This window comes from Typopeltis vanoorti, chromosome 18, assembly GCF_054136105.1.
Source record: "Typopeltis vanoorti isolate ZY-2024b chromosome 18, IOZ_Tvanoo_1.0, whole genome shotgun sequence".
Lineage (NCBI taxonomy): Eukaryota > Metazoa > Arthropoda > Arachnida > Uropygi > Thelyphonidae > Typopeltis > Typopeltis vanoorti.
The window spans coordinates 17,553,439-17,577,221 of NC_143566.1; the positions used below are offsets into that span (position 1 = coordinate 17,553,439).

The window sequence follows — 23,783 nt, forward strand, 5'->3', positions numbered from 1 at the left end:
AAACCAAATAAAATGGCTAGGCAACCAACTTAGACATCCACCCTCTGTACCCTTTGATGCCCTGGTCCTCTACAGATGGAAAAAGAAAAAGAGGCAGATCCCAAACTCCATATTGGAAATACATCAGCAATATTCTCCCCATTTATCCCCAACTCTCTGCATCAGAGATTCGTTAATTAGCATATGACAGAGAAGCCTGGTTTTCCTTCATATCATAACCTCCAAGTCCTATCTTAGTATACACAGACTACTTATTTGTTTTGATTGGTTTCCCTATTTATAATTGTAAAATTATAAATAAATGATGATGATGATGATACACTGTAATTCCTGAAATAATAGTTAAGGAGAAAATTAGTATTGTGAAGAAACAGTTAAAAGATTATGCATAACACTGTACTGAAACTCAATCATTAGAGGTGTGATGAATAACAAAATACACAAAACATGCTTTCCTGGTGGAATAATGAAACAAATAACTGATGCTTTGTATTGAAGGGAAAAAGTGGGCATCAGAATTAGTGGTAGTTGTGAGTAAGAATGATTTGCATTGTGAAAAAAAAAAAAAAAAGAAGAAATGTTGATAGGGATTTGAGGAAGTTGTTGCATAAGGTAAAGGATAATAGTGTTGCTGGGAAAATTGTTAGTGTATTTGGATTGAAAAGGAAAGCAGAAATAACGTAAGAGACTAAGATGATGCAGTTTGTAAATCTGTGGACTGAATTTGAAGGGAAGATGGAACGGTTTAAGGTTGATGGATTGTGTTTGAATGGGCCTGGTGTTGGACATTTAGAGAAGCTATTGTTTTATGAGAAGGGGCACTTAATGTAGCTAGTGATCAAAGGGTGACTGTGAAGCGAGATAACACAGCCAAACAGGTTATGGGACAAGAGGAAAATGAATGCAAAGTTGAAGATATGACTGTAGCAGGACAAGATGATGGATTGCATAAAGGTGGGGGATGAGACAGGTATGAATGGCAATCAGAGTCAGGATCATGGAAATGGCAGTAGTCATCCCAAAGAGAGAGGCATGGTATAGCAGCTAGATAAGAGAGAATGTTGGTACTGGTGGGATGGCCTCAAAGACAGGAGAATTGTTATGTCTGTATACAAATATAAGGAGTATTCAAAATTAGTTTATTGTATTGATAGAGTAAGTAAGTCTAAAGATAACTAGATTAAGTGAAACTTGGTTGTTTGATGACGTATTGTCAGGAATAGAAATGGAAGCATATACAATATTCTGGAAATGTGAAAAGAGGAGGGGGGGGGTATAGTTAATGATTGTGGAGGAATTGTGTCCACAAAGAGTAGAAATTGAAAATGGCAATATATGTGAAAATTTTGAATCTGTGTGGTGTGAAGCTGAAATTAAGACTAGTATATGTAAATAGGATGTGGTTATAGACCAGGGAATGTGGAGAGCACTGATAGTAAAATGTTTAGACAAATTAGTTCAGCAATAAAAAGAAGGTGTTTCTAACAGGATACTTTAATTATAGGAATGTAGATTGGAAGGAGGAGATGGTGTATGGGAACAAGGAGAGTGAATCTGTTGAATTTCTGAGGGAGAAATATTTTAAGCAGTACATGACAGAAGCAACTAGAGATTTTAGTGCTCGATGTGGTGATATTTTCACAAGATGTCATTGTTAATAGGTATGAACACTGCTGCTGGGTGGTAAGAGTAATTGCAAGGTACTTGTTTGGGAAGTGGTGATACAAGAAAAATTTATTGACAAAAAAAATCTTACCTCGCCTATTCCGTTTAAGTGACCATGCTACCTGAGATTAGCTCTGCTAATGCATTCCTGGATGCTGACAATGTCAAGTTCTTTCCTAATAGTCTCATTTTTAATATTATATTACCATTGATGCCATCTGATAAAGCCATTAATCTTTCTCATAACTCTTATATCTGTGGTCTCTAGTCTTTGGTCAAGTGCTTTTCTTCTGACCCAGCTCTCAGATCCTGGTAAACTGGTTTGAACACTGTACAGCTAATTTAGTATTCCAACTAATTTCTCTCTTATTCCATATGAATTTATTCAATTGACTTCCCACCATACCAGCTTTGCTGATTCTGTTGTCTATTTCTATATTTAATTTACCATCTTCAGTAAAAATCGTGCCTAAGTAGCTGAAATGTTTTACTTGTTCCACAGGTTCTCCATTCACAACACAGTTGACATTTTCAATGATTCTGCCTATTTTCGTTGTCTTTGTCTTTTTATTGCTGACCTTCATATCATATCTATTACAACAGCTATTCAATTTAGTCAGAGAATCTTGCAGAATTGTAGCGGATTTATTTAGAAGTATAACATCATCCGCATAAAGCAAAGAGCTGACATTAACATCTCCAATTTTGATATCATGTTTAATACCACTTTCTTTCATAATGTGATCCATATAGATAATGAATAACATAGGGGATAATGTACATCCTTGTCTCACACCAGACTTAACATTAAACCATCTTCCTGTACTTCCTTCAATTCTAACTGCAGACTTGCAACTCAAATAAAGACTAAGTATTGCTTGATATAATGCCCCATTGACACCATATAACTGTAGCATATTGAATAGCTTCATTTTCGTGGCACCTTGTCATATGCCTTTTCCAGGTCGACAAAGCTTAAATACAGATCTTTGTGATATTCCCATGATTTCTCAACTATCTGTCGTAAAGTGAAGATCTGATCCTGACAGCCTATTTGGCCTGAATCCATTCACCAAGCTTTTCTTCCACAATTCTTCTCAACTGTTTTTCAAGTATACTTGCATAGATCTTGCCAGGAACACTCAGTAGGGAAATACCTCTGTAATTCTCACATTCAGTTTTATTTCCCTTTTTATATATGGGTACTATTAGAGCTTTACTCCAATCATCAGGAATTCGTCCCTCTGTCCAGGCTTTCTGAACTATGCAGTGCAGCCACTGTAAGACTTTTATACCACCATACTTCAGCATTTCTGGTCGAATATTCATCTACTCCTGCTGCCTTTCCACATTTCAAGCCTTTGATGGCTTTTTCTACTTCAAGTATTTATATGCATTCCTGACTAAACACTCAACAAAGTGCCTGTTGAGTGTTTTTTTTACCACTGTGCTATCACTGCTTGTTTCATTTAGCAATTTTTCAAAATAATTACTCCATACTTCAAGTATATCTTTTTCTCCCGTTTTCATGTCACCTTTATCATCTCTAATTCCTATTACAGCACTCTTTCCTCCATTACTAAGCTTCTTCAACAACCTCCAGAATATTTTGCTACCTTCTTGAGATTTATTTTCTATGTTCTTGCCAAAGTCCTCCATGACTTTTGTTTAGCTAGTTTACAGGGTGTTTAGCTTTCTTACATTTGTCTTTGTATTCTCTAAGAGAACAAGCTGACTTATTTGCCAGGAACTTTTGATATATTTTCTTCTTTTCCTTCACTGCCTCTTTAATTTCCTGTGTCCACATGGAGTTCTGATTTTTCTATCCTTGCAGATAACCTCACCACATGCCTCTCTAGCTGAATCAATCAGGGTTTTCTTCAAGGATTGCCACTGAATCTCCAAGGTTTGGTTCCTGTTCTCAAACTTTAATTTTTTCTTCAATAATCTTTGTGTATTTTAGTCTACAGTTCACATCTGGGAGCTGCTCAACTTTTATTTGCTTTAAAACTTTCTTACATGTTATTCTTTTCGATATGAAATTTAACTAGGTGAAGATGCAATGATTTCAATCTTCGTTTTAAGTCTATAGGCCAGTTCACCATGTGACGTATTAAATCGTTGGTGTCATTGTGATTCTTTAGTGTTGGATTGGTACTAGGACACAGTAGGTTGATGTATCTGATAGTTAGCTGTTAAAACAAAGGTTGAAATCTATGCATCCACTAACACCAAGACAACGAGATGGCATACGTTATATTTCAAAACTTAAATACAGATACATACGGTGATCCTAAAGTACACAAAAATGGAATACCACTACGCCCGATTGTAGATGGAATCAATTCGCTCACTTTTCTGTTATCTAAACACCAAGCAGGCCTCCTCAAACCACACGTTCATAATTCGAAAACGTATATACGAAATTCGCAAAATTTCGTAGAGAAACTGAACAACATCTCAATCTCCAATACGGATCTACTCACCAGCCTGGATGTTACATCTCTATTCACTAACATCCCCGTGGAGGAAGTCATCAACATTAACTTTTCTCTGACCCCCCACAAAGACAACGAGATGGCATACGTTATATTTCTACCATCATCATTCCATACTTAGAGACAGTTTCGGATAAGATTGCAAGACTCCTTAGACCACATAAAATAAGAGTGGCCTTTAAACCTACAGAAACAATTAGGCAATTCTTAAGATCTCCAAAAGATAGCCATCCTTTCTTCAAATATGCTGGAGTTTACAACATACCCTGCTCATGCGGCTTGAATTACATCGGCTAGACTCCAAGGAGCCTTGAAATTGGGCAAAAAGAACACATTGGTGACGTCAATAATAACAGAGAAGAAGAATCGGGGTTAGCTTTTCATTTCTCAAGAATGAACCATATCATAGAGTGGGATAAAAGCACAATTCCTTACATAGAGGAGGACTTCCGCTCCCGAATTATTAAAGAAGCCACAGCAGTTGCCTGCTGTATACGAAACCTTAAAAACCTTAACAGGAACCAAGACTAATCTTACCCGTGATCTGGAAGACCCTTATTAGATCTCTTAACTCACCAAAACTGAATTACAGTGCCAACTATAATTGAGATCATGTGAGATCATGCACGCTCTATGCATGTATTGTACGTGCTCTGTTCTTTGTCTAATATAATTAGAATCGGTTGATTATAGTTTGTAACAGTTTTTTACTTTTTAGTGCCTTACGTCAGTTATGTACCCTAAAGATACCAACAGCCTTAGTTGGTATAACATAGTTGTTTATTATATGTAATTGATCAATCTAGTCCCATTAGAAGTCATTCCAGAGCTTTTATGGTCAAGAAAATTTAAATGTTATTTACTCATTAAATTGTTACACTATATTCGCCAGTGGTCAATCTTCAATTTTTGCTCTTGCTTTTCGCATAAATAAATAATTCCTTGAATTTCCCACAGTCTGACTAGTCAATATTCAACCAAATTGCATATTCTTGCCTACACTTTTATATCCTTCCATAATTCTTATTACCACCTCTTAGTGACTGTTTAACACCACAGTTCATCCACTTCACTGCATTCTTATTTATCTGCTTACAGTGCCCAATACATACACAGCTGTTGTCTATATATACATTTGCTGTACTGTAAAAACAAATAAGGTAGAAGCAGATAAATAATGTATCATCATCAATTTCCTGATATGTACCCTCAAGGGATGTACAGGGTACTATGACAGCACGACATGATTAAGTTGACATTATTAGTAATTTCCTATCAACAATGTTTCTCCAAATTAGCCTACTGTCAGCATACCAATACTGTCATAATCTAACATTTTGCTCTTCTAAGGCACTTCTGAGTGAATCAATTCACCTAAACCAGGGGGTCAGCAAACCTTTTAGACCATCAACCCATTCATGGAATCCTTGATTCCTCATCAACTCTCATCATGTTAAATAAATGAATAAATGTTATCAATAATAAATTTCTCAATTTAAAAATAATAATTCCTTCACCCTTTTCAATGGTAAATGATGGTATAAATTTAAATATTAAATATTCTTGCGAATACTGTCAGCACTTCTTATTATCAGGGGCCACCATTATGGGCACTATAACTTTAAAAAAAATTACACAGTAAATTCAAAGTTATATCACTGAACACCATTAATAGATATGGGCGATAAATGTGCACTAGCCCTGATTGTCTCTGTCCCTGATGTGTAAATCGGTGAGAGTGTGCACTTCTCCCTTGTTGGCTCAGCCGATCAGCCAGTTGGCATTGCATGTTTACTAGGTGTTTACTCAAAATCGTTTAGGTGTTTATTGACCCCCTTTTGATCCCTAGACATTTATTGCCCCCCCCCCCCCCCAGAGGTCAATATCGACCACTTTGCCGATCCCTAAACTAGATCCTAGTCTTTCTCTAGGTCTTTATCCTACGATCTTCACATCAAACATCAGTTTTGCTAACCTTTCCTCTTCCATTCTGTTTATATGACAATACCACCTTACAATAGCCCTGCTTACACATTCTTGAATGCTAACAATGTCAGGTTCCTTCCTAATGTCTTCATTGTTAATATGATTCTGCTATTGATGCTATCTGTTCAGGTCTCAAATTTTTCTCAGAATTCTCATATCTGTGGTCCCTAATCTTTGATCAAGTGCTTTTTTTCTAATCCAACTCTCAGATCCATAATTTAAAACTGGTTTGAGTACTGTCTTCTATACTATTAGTTTATTGTTTGGGCTAATTTCGCTCTTATTCCATATAAATTTATTCAACTGGCTACCCACCATACCAACTTTCTTATTCTGTTGTCTATTTCCATATTCAATTTGCCATCTTCACTGAAAATATTGCTGATTTTCATACCAAATTTGTTACAGCTGTTAATCAATTCAGTTAGAGAATCCTGGAGAGTTGCAATGGATGTATTTAGGAGTACAACATCATCTGCATAAAGCAAGGAGCTAAGTTTGATATCTACAATTCTAATGTCACTTCCTTTCATAATGTGACCCATACTTTTGCTTGGTTGAACAGCAGGAAGGAGTAATGACAAGGGGCCATCCCTGGAAGTTATGAAAGGAAACTGTGAGCAAGAGGGTGAGGAGTCGTTTTCTTTGCATGGAGGGTGGTTGAACAGTGGAATGCATTGCCTGATAGAGTGGTGAAAGTGAGAAGGGTCAAAGAGTTTAAGGAGTGGCATGATAGACTTTGTTTCCTAGGAGGAACCTCCCATGATGAGTCTTGATAGACTGCGTTTCTTAGGAAGGACCTCCCATGATGAGTCTTTTGACTCCACTGAGGCTTGAATAATAATATAGATGATGAATAAGAGTAGTGATAATGTCCGACCTTGTCAAATTCCTGATTTTACATCAAATCATCTTCCTGTACTTCCTTCAATTCAAACTGCTGACCAACAACTTAAATATAGACTATGTATTGCTCAGAACACTACAATTATGTGGAGTAAATGTTCCATTTACTCCACATAATTGTAGTGTTCTGAAAAGCTTTTCTTTAGGCACAGTGTCTTCTGCCTTTTCCAGATCTACAAAACTTAAGTGCAGATCCTTGTTATATTTGCACAAGGATCTGCACTTAAGTTTTGTGACCATTTCATAAAATGAAAATCAGATCTAGACAAACCTCTGTATGGCTTGAACCTAGCTTGTTCTTTTTCATAATTTTTCTCAGCCTCTTCTCAAGTATGCTGCATACTTGAGGAAAGGCTGAGAAACTTTCCCTGCTAAGAATACCTCTTTAATTCTGACATTCAGCTTTATTCCTTTTTTAGATGGCAGCTATGAGAGTTCCTACTGCAATCATCTGGAATTTGACCATCTGACCAGGCAATCTGAATTATGGTGTATGGATTGCAAAACTTTTATACCTCCATACGTAAGAATTTCTCATTGAATATCATCTGCTCTGGCTGCCTTTCTGCATTTCAAGTTTTTGATCGCTTTTTCTGCCTCAAGTGTTGATATCTTCTCCTGTTTGCATTCATCTTGAAGTGTTCAGTTACTAAATGTTTTGTTTAATAGTGTTTCAAAGTAATTACTCCACACATCTAAGATATCCTTATCTTCAGTTTCCATGTCACGTTTATCATCTTTGACTCCTTTACATTACTTTTCCCTCCATTTCTAAGTTTTTCCATAGCCTGAAGAACATTTCACTATCTTCTTGATATTTATCTTCTATATTCTTACTGAAGTCTTCCCCATTTATTAATTTATTCACTGATAAATAGTAACTCAGCCATCATGTTTTCAAGCTCTGCTCTCCTCCTACTAAATACATACTTAAAGTTATTTTCTAAAGCTCGTGATTACTTAACTTTCTCTGAATTAATGAAACACATTTTAATCTTTCCGTAACTTAAAAAAATACTAGAAAATACAATAGCCTTTTGTATTAAATCAATTTCTAATAACTACATCCCAAAATAATTATATGCATGTGACTTTTCTTACCATGATTGTTTCCACAGAATAGAAACTCCAAGCACTTGAGCAAGGGTGACCAATGCCACCTGAGACAACAAGGAAGTCAAGGGAATAATACCAATTAAACTAGATGGAGGTGGTTTTTTTACAAGAGTTGGATGAGCTTCGGTCCTTCCAACTGAAAAAAAAATTAAATGAGTTAGAAACTTATGAGTCAAAATGCTATGAATATAAATCATTAGTGGGCAAGACAATATATAATCTGACATTCTAAGAACACCGCTAACTAAAGAGAAAAAAGATCAATTTTTTTTTCGTTTATTTATGCTAATATAATTGACATAATAAAATGACTATGCATAGAAAAATACATGAAAAATAATATATTTAATACAACAATATTTTCTGATAAGTGGCTTATCACATCTTCATAGTGAATATAAAACAACTAGAATGTTACATGAAGCAACCAGTATAATACTAATAGGAAGTTAAGGAACAATTTAATAGCCAATAAATAATGAGATGCAAAGGCACACAGTACACACAAATATATATTTAAAAAAACATAACTAGCAGTTCAAAGTCACTGATGCTGCAATTCAAATTAGGTTGATTATGGAAGGCATCACAGAATTCCTTGAAAAATGACCAAATTTGAGTTGATATGCATAACTTTTGTTTTGTTCCCAAGGATCACTGTGGTTAGATTTCATGATCAGCAAGACCATGATTCTCATGATAATGAAAACAGTCTGTAATCCATATGATGGATTACAGACTGTTTCACACAAAAAGCCGTATCACACAAAAACTTTTATTAATACAGCTTATGTACAAATTGCAATCAAAAAGTATGAGAGGACAATCAACCTCTAAAGGCTATCATTTTTAAACAAATATTTCATGATCTAAGTCATTTCGTCTTATGCAGCCACCGAAGGAGGCAAGCTAGCCTCAATAGGTGCCGGTCCCAAGCCCGGATAAATGCGAGGGTTGATGTCAGGAAGGGCATCCGGTCGAAAAACTTCAGTGCCAACTCAAACTATGATTATGAGTCAAAGAGAAAATGATATAAGGGCAAGGGCGTACCCCTTAAGCGACGTGCAGCCACATCGCCCTACAGCTGTGAGAAGTGGATGAGGGCTACCGCATCAAGGGCGGGTGCGGTTAAAGAAGCGAGCCCAGCAGGTGGAGAGGATGTTGCGAGTGGGAACACTGAATGTTGAAAGCATGACTGGAAGGGGAAGAGAGGTGGCAGACATGATGAGGAAGAGGAAGTTGGACATTTTATGTGTGCAGGAGACAAGGTGGAAAGGCAAAGGAACTGGGAGATGGATATAAATTGTTCTACTCTAGAGTGAATAACGAGGGAAGAAATGGTGTAGGAATTGTGGTGTGTGGCAGAATGAAGGGTAAAGTACTGGACGTGGGTAGAAGGAACGACAGGATCATGCGAATGAAATTGGGTCTTGGAGAAGAGCGGGTGGTCGTATTATGTGTATATGCCCCGCAAGTTGGTTGTACAGCAGAGGAAAAAGATGAGTTCTGGAACGTGTTAGATGAAGAAATGAGGGAATTGGAAGAAAATGAGATGGTGATTGTCGGAGGAGACTTGAACGGGCACATAGGAAGACAGAATAGAGACTGTGAAAGGGTGCATGGTGGCTACGGAGTGGGAATGATGAACCAGGAAGGAGAGAGGGTTGTGGACTTTGCAGTAGCGTTTGATCTGGCAATTGTGAACTCGTTTTTCTTCAAGAGGGAAGAACATTTGATAACATTTAGAAGTGGTAACAACAGCTCACAAATTGACTACATTTTGACTAGAAGAAAACATCTTAAGGTTGTGACAAATTGTAAAGTAATTCCAACAGATCAAGTAGCACAACAACACCGACTGCTGTGCGCAGACTTTAAAATAAGATCGAAGATAAGAACTTCTGGTTGCCATGGGATGAAGACAATTAAGTGGTTTCGCTTAAAAGAGGAGAGTGTGAGGAATCGTTTTAGGGAGAGAGTGTTAGAGAGGATTTCGGATGGACTGGAAAGTGTACAAGATTGGTGGAAACATAATTCAAAAGTAATCCTGAGCTGTGCAATCAAGGTGCTTGGTGAGACATCTGGAAAGATTAGAGAGCAGAAGGAGGGTTGGTGGTGGAATAATGATGTACAAGTGGCAGTGACAGCTAAGAGGAAGGCAAAGCAGAAGTGGGATGAGTCAAGAGTGGAAGAGGACAGAGAGGTGTACAAACAGAGAAAGCAAGAAGCCAAGAGAGTTGTGGCACAGGCGAAGACCATGGCATATCAAGATCTGTATGATCAATTAGAAACAAAGGAAGGACAGAGAAAAATTTACCAACTAGCGAAATGTAGAAATAAAGCAGCTAAGGACATCTTACATGTGAAGCAGATCAAAGAAGCTGAAAGAAGAGTATTATGGAGGGATGTGGACATAAGAAACACATGGAAAATATACTTTGAGGAACTTTTAAATGAGGAAAATGCAAGGACTCACAGAGGAGATGGGCAGCCTTCTGAGGGGATGGTGCAGAACATCAGTAGAATGGATGACGGAGGCCATGAAGAGGATGAGAAATGGAAAAGCGGTGGGCCCCGACAGAATTCCAGTGGAGGCATGGAAGGCACTGGGGGAAGAGGGAATTGACCTGCTGTGGGACCTGTTCATGAAAGTTTGCCAACAGGAAAATATACCCGAGGAATGTAGGGAGAGTACTCTTGTTCCCATCTACAAGGGTAAAGGGGATGCACAAGACTGTAAAAATTACAGAGGAATAAAGTTGATGTCCCACACAATGAAGATTCTAGAAAGGGTTCTTGATGGTAGATTGAGGGAGGAGGTGGAGATTGCAAAGGAACAATTTGATTCATGCCTGGTAGAACAACAACAGATGCTATCTTTGGGTTACGACAGATGATGGAAAAATATTGAGAGAAACAAAGGGAGCTACATCTGGTATTTATTGATCTGGAGAAAGCATACAATAGAGTGCCAAGGCAAGAAGTCTGGAGGTGTCTGAGGGAGAAGATGGTGCCGGAGAAATATGTCAGGTTGGTGCAGGAAATGTACAGAAATGTGAAGACAAGTGTTCGGACCTGTTTGGGACAGACAGAAAGTTTTCAAGTAACAGTTGGCTTGCATCAAGAGGGTCAGCATTAAGTCCGTTTCTGTTTAATATTGTGATGGAGGTGGTAACAGAGGAGGTGAGAGAAGATGCACCTTGGACAATGTTGTATGTAGAAGACATCTTGCTGTGTGTAGATTCAAGAGAAGAAGCGGAAACTAAACTGGAAAGATGGAGAAAACTACTGGAAGAGAGAGGTATGAGACTGAGCAGAAGTAAGACAGAGTATATGTGTTGCGCAGTGGGCGGTGGCCAGGAGACAGATCTGGAGCTGGAAGGAAATGTCATCAGGAAGGTGAGAGACTTTAGATACTTAGGTTCAACAGTGGAAGAAGATGGAGGAGCTGAGAAGGAAGTGGGATGCAGGATACAAGCGGGTTGGAGGAACTGGAGGGAGATGGCTGGAGTGTTATGCGATAAGAGGGTGCCGATCAATCTGAAAGGCAAAATTTATAGGACAGTAGTGAGGCCAGCTATGACATATGCTATAGAAACTGTGGCCCTGAGGAAAAATAACATCAGCAGGATGGAAGTAGCAGAGATGAGAATGCTTAGGTGGATGTGTGGTGTGACCAGAAAGGATCATCTGAGAAATGACTATGTCAGGGGAACAGTGAACGTTACGAACTTAGGAACGAAAATACAGGAGGCAAGGTTGAGATGGTTTGGTCATGTGATGAGAAGGGAGGACGAATATGTGGGAAGAAGGGTCATGCAGATGGATGTGCAAGGAAGGCGGAAGCGTGGGCGGCCAAAGAAGAGATGGAGGGAGCTGGTAGAAGAGGACTTGAAGATGAAGAACTTGGATGTGGTGAAAGCCCAAGACAGGATGGTGTGGAGGAGACTCATAACAAACAGTGACCCCACTTAAGTGGGAGAAGCTGCAGAAGATGAATGATTTCATGATCTAAACATGAAATATTTGCACACAATCAACTGTGTTAATTTATCTTACATAAGAAAAACATTTTTAACTATGAAATAATAAGAATGAAATCTTTTATAAAAGATTTGATTGGCTACTGGTTTTACCATACGATTGGCTACCAGAAGGGAGAAAGTTAAAGATAGTGCATGAGCTTATTTTACTTTCAAACTTGGGCGCATTCATTATAGAGGAGTTGAAACAATAATTCCAAATAATCTATATACTGCCGAATAGACTAATTTTTGTTAGGTTACCATATGAGTTTGTCGCTCAATGTTACAATTTTTTTTTTTTTTTTTTGAAAAAAATAAAAAAGTAACCAAGAAGAACAAGGGGTTCGCAAATTTGAGAAAAATTTAACAAGACTCGCAAGCCCCTTATAGTTCACTACTGGGCATATCCAACCTCCAATGCAACCTAACTCACTGTTATCCAGTGAGATATAGATGACATCTTTACTATATGGCCTCATAACAAAGACATCCTTACCTTCTTTTTTAAACAATATCAATTCCTTACATCATCGTATAAAGTTTACTATGGAAATGGAAAAAAAAAACAGCCAGTTATCATTTTTAGACGTTCTCCTCATCCGGTCACCTTCAAATACTCTTACAACTACAGTTTACAGGAAACCAACATTCACAGGTCAGTATATATTCTTAAAGAATCAGCCCATCATCCTTGTCAAAAAACAGGAATCATAAAATGTCTAATCAGAAGAGCCAAAACTAATTGTTCTACTTTTAATTTTCTACCATCCAACAACACATGAAACTCAATGGCTTTTCCGAAAAGAGTACACAACATCTTCTCGATTCTTATAATCCACCACTAAACAACAAAGATTCAATACGTCGAGTTCCAATTCCATGCATCTCCAGGATTTCAGAACCTATCTCAAGAATTCCGAAGAACTATGAGTTAACAGCTACGTATTCACCTATTAACAAACTATCTTCCCATTTTCCTTCTCCTAAAGACAAACACTCAACTATGTCTCTTCCTGGAGTTTATCAAATTCCCTGCAACTGTGATCTCTCCTATTTTGGAAAAACTGGACATTCTCTTGAAAAAAGAATCCAAGAACATCAATCCTCCATTCATCACAACAAACCTGAAAAATCTGGATTGGCTCAGCATGGGATTGAAACTAACCACAACATCCTTTGGTTAAAAACTCGCCTCTTACATAGATCCAGCTAAAAATTTGAACGTTTATTCAAAGAAAGCATAGAGGCATTACTCCATCGTCCTAATCTGAATCGGAATGACTGTATATCTGTATCAAAAATCTGGGAAAGTCTAATCAGGATAACTCATTAATTCATATTAATTTTATGTTATTTAATATTATTAATTAATATCTTTATTTCAATCATGTCTCAGCTTAATAATATTCCATTTAATACTTAATGATATAACATCATGCAGCTTGTCCTATTTTTAAATGATCTACTGTTAGTAGACCACCTTGTATTTTTTAGAACTGTTCTTGTAGTGCCACTGAAGATTGTCTGCAATTTTCAGACCGAAACATTTGGCTAATTAAATATCTTTCTTGTGTTTACGTGATTATATTATTCAGTATTCACTATATATATATATATACACATATATATATATATACCTTAGTATTAACACGTTTACGAATTTTAACACTTTCGGCTGAATTTTATTGCTGCCAAGCAAACTCACACAATCTAATTAATAACAATAGTTTTTAGTTAGATACTGTGTTTGCCAGTGCAACATATGGTTTTGCTCGAGTCTATATATACAGCATAGTTTCTGTATGAGGAGGACATGTAATTTATTAATTAGTGTTGTTTTTATCCCAGTGTCTCTAATTGCACTATTTGTTGAGAAATATATTACACAGACTGCTTATACCTTATTCACTGACATTATAAAAGTACTGAACTTGTTTTTCTTGCCTTTGCAATATAGTCGCTATTGGGGGAGGGTGTGTTGTTTACGTGTTTCGGCTTTTTTCCTTTGCGAGGTATATGTGAAACTTTTTGATTTCTTTTTTCGAAAAGTAAAATCAGGGGTGAGAGTTATATGCGAGTAAGTACGGTATTTCAATTATGGATACGTACACTGGTACCTTCTTTAAATGGAAAAAATAGCTCGGATGACAGTGATAATACAAAACGAGTTTGTAATGACAGTTTGTGTGTAGTTTCTGAAGAGAAAGAAGTCTGTAATGAATCCTCAGTAACACAGAATTCCCATCAGTTGCAATGCGATAATATTAATACGCTTAACGAAAGGAAAGATTTGTTGACTTGCTGGACACTCGACCAGTGGATGGCATTCAAAGGTAAATACAACTGTTTAGTTTATGTTATACAACTGTTTACAGTTTTGAATGTGTATATAAAGTCAATATCAACAGTAGCCTGATTACAAACGCTTGATGAAAGGAACTAGGAGGTTTGGAGTTTCCCCGAATAGTATTCAAAAGGTAAATACAACTGATTATTTTGTATAGGGCCCTGAAACTTATTAGTTTAGAATTTAACAGGGAAAGGGTTTGTCCACCTCAAAACTCTGAAACAGAATTTGGAAACATTTTCAGAAGAACTTTTTATAAGAAATTTCTGTAATTTCACGATCCATTTCAGGCTTGTAGTCACAAGAACGACCTTTTGTTATCAAAAAAAGAACAGCTAATTGAGCTTTCAAGTGAAATGGCTTTTTCAAGGGTTAAAATGCAATTCTGTGATCGTGGTTTGGCTCGATTCTGGATCTCACCTGCAGTGAGAAATGAATTTCACGAATTATTTGAAGAAGTCGAAAATCGTCATGCAGTTTTTTACAACCTGTCTTGGCGAGAAACGATTTTCATCCCTCCTTCAAATAAAAACAAAATACAGAATTCATCTTAGTGTGTGTGTGTGCCAATCTTCGACTGAAGTTGACCAATATTGAGCCAGATATCCAGCAACTCTGCAAGGTCGAGACGCTCATGCATCTCATTAAAAGTAAATAGTAACATAATTATATCATTTTATTTATTTGTTTAATAAAAATTAAAACTTTGTTTTAATTTTTATCCACAAAATTTAATTTTTTATCTATATATCTGGCCTGGTTGGCCGACTCTCCAGCCAAAAAGGCTGTAAGTTTGAATCCTGCCATTTGCATGGATGTTTGTGATAGTCTGTGAAAATACTAGTGGTAGTGGTCGGCGGTAGACAGCGTTGGGGTAGATGATGATTGTAGTTGTGGTTGGTGAAGACGGAGAGTTGTAGAGTAGGTGCCCTTCCTCGATATGTCTTTGGACTACCTGGAGGTGATATGTAATAATAATATCGACAAGCTTTATATGTTCATTATGCATCGCATAGTTTGAATTTGGTACTTGGAAATGCTATATCTGTGACAAATAAGAAATTGCATTGGCATAATTGAAAAGGTACACAATTTCTTCAATACCCCTAAAAGACAGGATGTCCTTGTTGTTTATAATATTATAATATTAATATCTTTTAAGATTTATATCTTTATTTAGCTTGCACAAAATATTTGCGTGCACCTTACCATTGTCTAAAATAATGCGAAAATCTAACAGTGACCTCTTAATTACCCTAAATTTTGTTGATAATGTTGTGGCTCAATTAAATACCGTTCGTGAAATACCAGATTCTTCATTTAAAGATATTTATGATGGAGCATGTATAAAACCCAATTATTTTAATATTGACATTAAAAAGCCAAGGACTTCATCAAAACAAACATTAAGTCCAATGTTACAGCCGATTCTGTAGAAGAGTATTTCAGGACAACTATTTCATTCCATTTATTGACCAAATATTGACTAAACTTCATGCAAGTTTTACCCGGCACCACAACATTTTGTAATATATATTTTTCTCTTCTACCAAATGATAAAGATGTTCCAACAGCAAGTGCAATGGAAGATTTTCATCAGTTGTGTGAATTTTATGCCAGTGATTTGCCTTATACAAATCGAGCAATTTTGAACGCCGAATTCAAGTTGTGGTATATGAAATTTGAAAAACAGTTTGCAATAGCCCCATGCAAAAATGCCGTTTCAAAGTGTGACAAAATGATATATCCTAACATCTATAACTTATTAAAAATATTTGCAATGCTTCCGGTAACAACATGTATCAGCGAAAGGTCATTTTCTAACTTACGCCTTTCAAAAACCTATTTAAGATCTACCATGACACAATCACGATTGAACGGACTGGCTTTATTGTATATGCACAGAGAGATTAATGTAACCACAACTCAAATAATTCTAGAGCTTTGTAAAAAGAAAAGAAAAAACTGGATTTTATTCTTTAAATACATTCTTGAATTCACCTAATGAATTTTAGTTGAATGGATAAAAATATTTTTAAGCAAATTCATTGTATTAAAAATATTTTTATCCGTTCAACTGCCCCCCCCCCCCCCCCCCCCAAGATTAAATCCTGGGTGCGCTACTGTCAGCATTACTCCTCGGATTTGATTTTAATGATTTCATTGTGTTTTGTTAAATTGCTTGTTATTGTTTTCTTATGATTTATATTTAAAATATTGGCTGTTTCTAAATGCATTTTATCTGCTATGTTATATGGGATGAATCTTAAGCCTCTTTCAATATTACAAATAAAATCCAGTTTGTTTGTTGATCTGGGTGCTAGGGCAAAATTTAGACCTTTGCTGAGTAGCGAGAGTTCATCTTTGTTTAAGGCGTGGCTGGATAGGTTAACTACGTTACTGTTACCTGCAGGCGATTGGTGGCATCTGTTGTTTTTTGCTTCTGGTTGGTTGTTAACATTCACTGTGAAGAAACTCGAATATATCCGTTGGCTTTGTCGATCTTTTAGTCTAAGAAATTTGGATATGAGATTTTCTTTCTTAGTTTGAAGGATACGGTGTCCGTAATCTTTTCGAGGATAATCCAAATATCTGCGTCCAAGTAACTTGAAAGTTCCAGATTTTATATTTTGTACCTGGTTTTGAGTAATGGCCAAGTTTTTTCTTATAGCTTGGATCTGTTCTCTGAATAATGCTTTCTCCATGCAGTGGTATATTCGTTGCGCCTTTGTTGAAGTAAATTTTCTCTTTAGTTCGATGCAATTTGGGATGCAATTGCTGTCCCTACAACATTTTTAAAATACCAGTCGACTGGTTACTAGACAGTAATCCTTAGATATACTAGAAGATAATCCTAAATCACCAGGCTGAAAGTTGCATGAGACTATTCATCAAAATTGTGATCTTTAAGATGATACAATTCTCAGAAATCACACTAAAGAGCCACAAGCAATAACTGTCTAAGTCAGAAATTATGGTGTCCAGTTCCATTCTTGAACAAAAATGCTGATATTTCTTTTATAGGTGAATGCAGTAACTTTGTAAATTAATTCCACCTAATTATCCCAGCACAGCTGTAGTACAACAATAGTACATCACTAGTATACCTGTGCAACAATGGGCTGGCTAAGGAATTTTTTTTTTTTTTTAGCATTTTAGTTATTTTATTTACTTTTCGTTGTAAATTTTATTCATTTTAACCTAGTTCTAGAGACCAAACATGGAAACCACTCAAGCCACTTCAGGCCTCCAATAAGTGCTGCAGTCTCACATCAGATGATGAAATTCATCTCTCACCTAAATACAATTACAAACGTCCATGCCCATTGCAAGTGTTGAATCTACAGCTCATTAATGGGTGAGGGTATGCTATCTAGTTGGTTGTTTACGACGGACATTTCTGATTACAATTTATTTTTGAAAGGTTCAGAAGAGAAGTAATTAATTACATGTTTCACTTTGGGAGCATGCATCTCTATATATATATATATATTTTTTTTTTTTTTTTTTCCCAGTAAAGAAGGCTGAATATAAAATTTAAAAGGATCATTTGCATCAGCCAGGAATCGAAGGTGAGCATTCTACCACTGAACCACCAATGTCTTCTCATAGAAACTTTCATCGTTTCTACATTTGGCTTTGATATAATACTGGATCTAATATCCACTCTGCTTATATAAAATTTAAAATTTCTTAATGTCATAAAATACTAGTACTGGAGGAAATGGTAAAGATTAATAATGCAGCCGCAGATGGCAATTTAGTTTATGCTGATATGCATAATGATGATAGGCTATATATTATTTCATTATCATTTTCTTTAATATAATTACTCAGAAGTGCACCTATGATCTTAAAGTAGCTCTACAAAAGATAGCAGCATACAAGTTGTCTTTACTATGCAGGAAAAGTGCAATGATTTTCAAAATACACATGTATTCAATAACTAAAACATCTCACCTGAATTAGTTCAGATAAAAAAATATATCACACATAAATGGGTGTCTAAATGTGCAGAACAGAAAAATAGTCTTAAATATGTGCCATTTTCCTAACTATTCTTAAATATTTTATTCTCCCTAATAACTAATCTAACTATAAATATTAGTTGGAAATAACTATCATCTCTAAATATTGTGCTCTTTCTCCATAACCACCCTATCCCAGTTTTGTAAAAATTAATATTCCACTTACAGAGCCTGTAGTAAGAAAGAATATTAATAACTTCATACAGAATAAAAAATTTCACAATGCTAAATATAATCAAAATAATAAATAACACATAACATATTTCTTTATATATATGTGTGTGTGCGTGCGTGTATGTGTAGGAATGATATGACAATTTGTCTGGACATGCCAATCTTGTAGTATGCAGTACCACACTCAGGATTTAATCTTTTTTTTTTTTTTTTTTGGGGGGGGGGGGGGGAACAACACTCAAGATTTAATCTTGGGGGGGAGTAGAGTAGACAATTTGAGAATAGACACCTACACATTGCATACGACCTATGACTAAGCATCTGCAGTGATCGGCAATACATGATACCAGTGATCTCCTCTGGCCCAGCTCGGGCAAAAGAAGTAGCGCTCGGTCCACCCGAGCACTACCTCATTTGCCTTGCGTTCACAGCAGCCATGATTCACGAGCGCTATAGGGTATTCCCACCTTCTTATGCGACTGCTAATTCGCAAGTAGTATAGAAATAGAAGACACGGCAGGACATAAATAAAAAATAATAATTTTAATTGGGAAAAGATTTTTGGAAAAAAATCTTCTAGTGTTTTTTCATTTTTCTTTTTCTGGGAGGGGGGGGGGGCTGCCCCCCCCCCCCCCCCCCCCCCCCGGGTGCACCGATGGTAGTATGTAAATAAAAAACTGAACATTTGTAAATACATTTAGATGGAAAGTCCATGATTTTTGTTTTGTTTTATTTTTCTGTTATTTGTAACGTTATTTAAAATATGCAGTAATGACTTCTGTTATTTTCATAATCCAAACGATTATGATTACTTAATATTTATTAGGTATATAGTATGAAAGAAAAATACTTACATAAGGCAGCAAATAATGTTATCAGAAACAGGTCAATATATAAGAATTCCAGGTCTGTAAGATTGGAATGTAACTACAAAAATCAAACAACATATTGTTAGTTGCATTTTTAAATGATAAATGAAATTTTACATATAGGCAATATTTGTATTAGTCTAACCTACTGTGTGAATAGTTGATTTTTGCCTACTTGGAGGATAGGATAATGTGATTTTGTCTCAGTATAAAAATAGGGAAGAGGGGAGCATCCAACTCTGCCATATAACAGAAAAATTGTCTTTTTATTAATTTAGCCACAACCTGACCATAGTAAACACACTTTTTTAATAGTTGAAAAGAAGAAGATACATGTGGATTTCACCAGGAAACATGGAATGATATCAAGTAAACTACATACTCATTCAAAAAAATATCAATGTCATAACCAGATGAAACCATGTAAAAGCTATCCTGGAGCAGATGTGAACACTGATGCTATATCCCAGTCAGAATGAAAAAGTCGATTACAAGGGTAGCCTGAAAAGTTCTTGGCCTAACAATGAAAAAACGAATTTATAATTTCAAAATTATTTTATTTTTCAACATAATCTTCCATAAGACTAATTTATTCCAGCCATGCCCCAGCACCATTATCTTGTCCCTGTAGTGGTTCTCAGTAAGATCTGCAAAATACCCCTCTGCAACTGCAATCGCCTCTTGATTCGAAGAAAAACGCTGACCAGCAAGGAAGAGTTTTAGTTTTGTGAAGAGACAGAAGTCAGAGGGAGCCAAATCTGGGGAATAGGGTGGATGTTCCAACAATTCATAGTGTGGATCCCATAATTTTCCCATTGCCAAAACACCTTTGTGGGCAGGTACATTGTCCTAATGAAAGATGATTTTTTTCTTCTGCAAACTGGGTCTATACTCACGAATTTTTTCTTCTAGTCTGGTTAAAAGATCGGAATAATATTTCCCGGTTATTGTTTTACCCTTTTCAAGATAATTAATAAACAAAATGCTTTTAGCATCCCAAAATATAGATGCCATGACCTTTCCTGCTGATGGAACCGACTTTGTCTTCTTTGGTGCTGAACAACTGGCTTCTATCCACTGTTTTGACTGCTGTTTGGATTCTGGTGTGTAATGATCAAGTTTCATCCATAGTAATAAATCTACACACAAAATCAGTTTTATTCTTGTTAAAATGCTCCAAGCACTGTTCAGAGATTTTCATGAGAGTGTGTGTTTTTGATCTGCTGTGAGCAAGCGTGGAACCCATCTTGCTCAAAGCTTTTTCATTTGCAATTCTTCATGCAAAATATATCCTACACGTTCTTTTGAAATGCCTATAGTCTCAGCAATTTCATGCACTTTGACTCGCCGGTCATCCAATACCATATCGTGCACTTGATATGGTATTGGATGACTTGAATTAACTTGAAAAGAATTTCTTATGGCGTTAAACCTTCTTTCACAAAGAATTTTATAACCACACGATACTCAATTTTATCCATTTCAAGGGATACAAACAACAATTTTGCTTTAGACAGCTGTATAAAATAAACTACTTGATGGAATGACTTGCAATTTCACATGAATGCTTATGACAGATGTACCAACTTAGAAAAAAAATATCTTGCTGATAGTGTTGCCATCTATGGTCGAGGCCAAGAACTTTTCAGACCACCCTCGTACAATTGAAAAAATCATGCATAAATAAACTATATAAAAAAATGGAATATAATTAAAATAAAAAAAATATCAACAAATAAACAGACAAATTAATAAATTCCCAAAGGCCACATGAAAATGAAATTAATGAACAGTGGGAATCTCTAAAGTTGGAGAGAAATAAATGAACTGTAAAAAACATTTTGGAAAAGAAGAAAAACTATAATATAAGCCATGGATCACTGGAGAAATATTAGAGCTAATGAGAGAGAAGAAAGCACAAAAAAGCAAAAACCCAAGGAGTATAGAATATATAGCAACATGGTGAACAGAAAAGTCAAGAAAGAAAATGAAGAATGGATGAAACAAATATGCAAGGCAATAGATATAAACATGAAAGGTTATATAAAGATATACAAAATCAGTTTAGAGAAAGGATAAATGCACCCAGCATGATCAAAAGTATGGATGAAAAAGTGGTAATTAAAGATGAAGAAATAATGTAAAGATGGGTGCAATACAGTGAAAAAATTTTTTGAGAAATTACATAAATTACTCCTAGAGGAAGATGAAAAAGACAATGAGAAAAGTATCCATGGACCAAAGTATAGAGTACTGGCATTCCAGTACTGATAGGATAATCTAAAAAGAGAAAGCCATCTGCCATAACATTCAGTGAACAAGCAGAGAGGAAACTAGCACCCAATTACAAAGATAGGAAGGTAGACCATAATTTTATAGGTCTCTTAATGAGCTGAAACTGTCTAATGCACCAAAAACAGAACTGAATCCCAGGAAAAATTTTACAAGCATTAGATGAAGAAGCAAAAGAGTGAACTATTTAAAAGGGTCATTCAAATGTAAACAAGTGGAGAAATTCCAAAAGATTTTGAGCAAAGCATTATGCTAGCAATTCTAAAAAAACTCCAAGCTTAAACGTGAAGATCATTCTTACTGAGGGATAAAAGACAACTTTGACACCGTGTTGACATAGTGACTTTGAAATCTTGTCTGTGACTGACCAAGTGCAGGGAAGAATTACTACTCCTCTGAAAACGTGTTTTGCCATCATCTTCATATGGTTGATTGGGGAGGGGGGGGGTGTAGGATTTCATTCGTCAATGTTCTGTTACAGTCATTCTTTGTCTTTGGTAGGATGGAACTGAGCTCATTGAGCTGAGCTCTTGGTTTCTTTTGTCTATACTGCTGGAGATTTTATATGCTCCATCTCTTAGGGTTCATATAATGCCAGTTAGAACACTATTTTACGATTGGATAGTCTTTGGATTTGTATTAGCAGTTATACAGGTCTTGGATAGAAAAGAAACTTAACTTTTTTTTTTTTTTTTTCTCTTTTAGGGCGAGGATAAGGATGTGATGTACCAAGAAAGGCTCAAAGTTATTCCATGAACAGAAATCTAATCTCATCTGAAGATCTGAATAAAAGTAAAGTTAAGCGAAGCGAGTTTTTTCTTATGATAAAAATGGAAGGACTGTGCGCTAGCAGCAAAGAATTTGTTAAGATTTTCCTGACTCCACTTCAGAATGGATGTACTACTATCATGAATATTAGGAGTGCAATGTGAGGTCAATGAAGTGGTCTGGCCATTTATCATAAGAAAGAACTTGCTTTGCTTAACCTTACTTTTATCCAGAGTCTTGGGGATTCTATTACTGATAGGAAGATCTAAATAGAGGAAGACATCTGCCAAAACATTTAGTGAACAAGCAGAGAGGAAACTAACCACCCAGTTACAAAGAGAGGAAAGCAGACACGATCAAATGCCTATGAAATGTCAATGGTGACCACATAACTTTCACCAAACATCATAATGGTTAGTGTCCAGAAGTCAGTAATGTTATCCTGATCTGCAATGGATCAAGAGGGATCCATACTAATGATATGGTTAACTCCAGGAAGAACTGATTACTGGTAACTTTCTACAAAATCATTGATCATCTAATACATTTATCTCATAAGGGATTTTATACTTGCAACTTTATTTGAAGAGCAGAGAAAACTATCCACATGCCCATTTGGGCTGGTAATGTCTGAAAGAAGTGAAGTAAAAATGGAACTTTATGAAAGAGGATGATGCACATGAGTGAAAGGTTGGAGAGAGAAATTGCTGATTTCTCCCCAACCTTGCACTCCCACCTTTCTTTCTCTCTAAGAGATGACTATGGGGTAACCTAAAAAGAACCAAAATTATCCTGGTTGAAAGGGTAGACGATATGGGTTGGATAACTAAACTACAATTATCATGGAGGTTGTTTTCTTGATCATAAATTAGTAAATAATAATATTTGGTTAACCGATCAAGTGTTGATCAATTTTATTAATTAACTGGACCAACTAGTTTTGCCACACTTATCTGTTGGCTTCTTCAGGGCACTTACATATAGGTTTAAACACTCTCACAATTATGCGGAACTGCAAACTGACAAGAATAAAAACTGACTGGAATAATTACAAATAAAATAGTATCGAACGTGAGTGAAACACGTATCGCGTGTACAAGATCAGCTAG

General features: G+C 36.1%; 1 protein-coding gene across 6 annotated transcripts in view; it reads right to left on the reverse strand.

Annotated features, from left to right (window-relative positions):
- LOC150096516 (polyamine-transporting ATPase 13A3-like) overlaps nt 1-23,783 on the reverse strand; it is a 751,182-nt gene that overhangs the window by 85,032 nt on the left and 642,367 nt on the right. For all 6 annotated transcript variants that reach the window (XM_090407885.1, XM_090407886.1, XM_090407887.1 and 3 more), the window contains 2 exons: nt 19,600-19,672; nt 8,157-8,307 (listed from right to left, as the gene is read on the reverse strand). In XM_090407885.1, the coding sequence (XP_090264011.1) occupies nt 8,157-8,307; nt 19,600-19,672 (224 nt within the window). The remainder of the gene's footprint in view (nt 1-8,156; nt 8,308-19,599; nt 19,673-23,783) is intronic.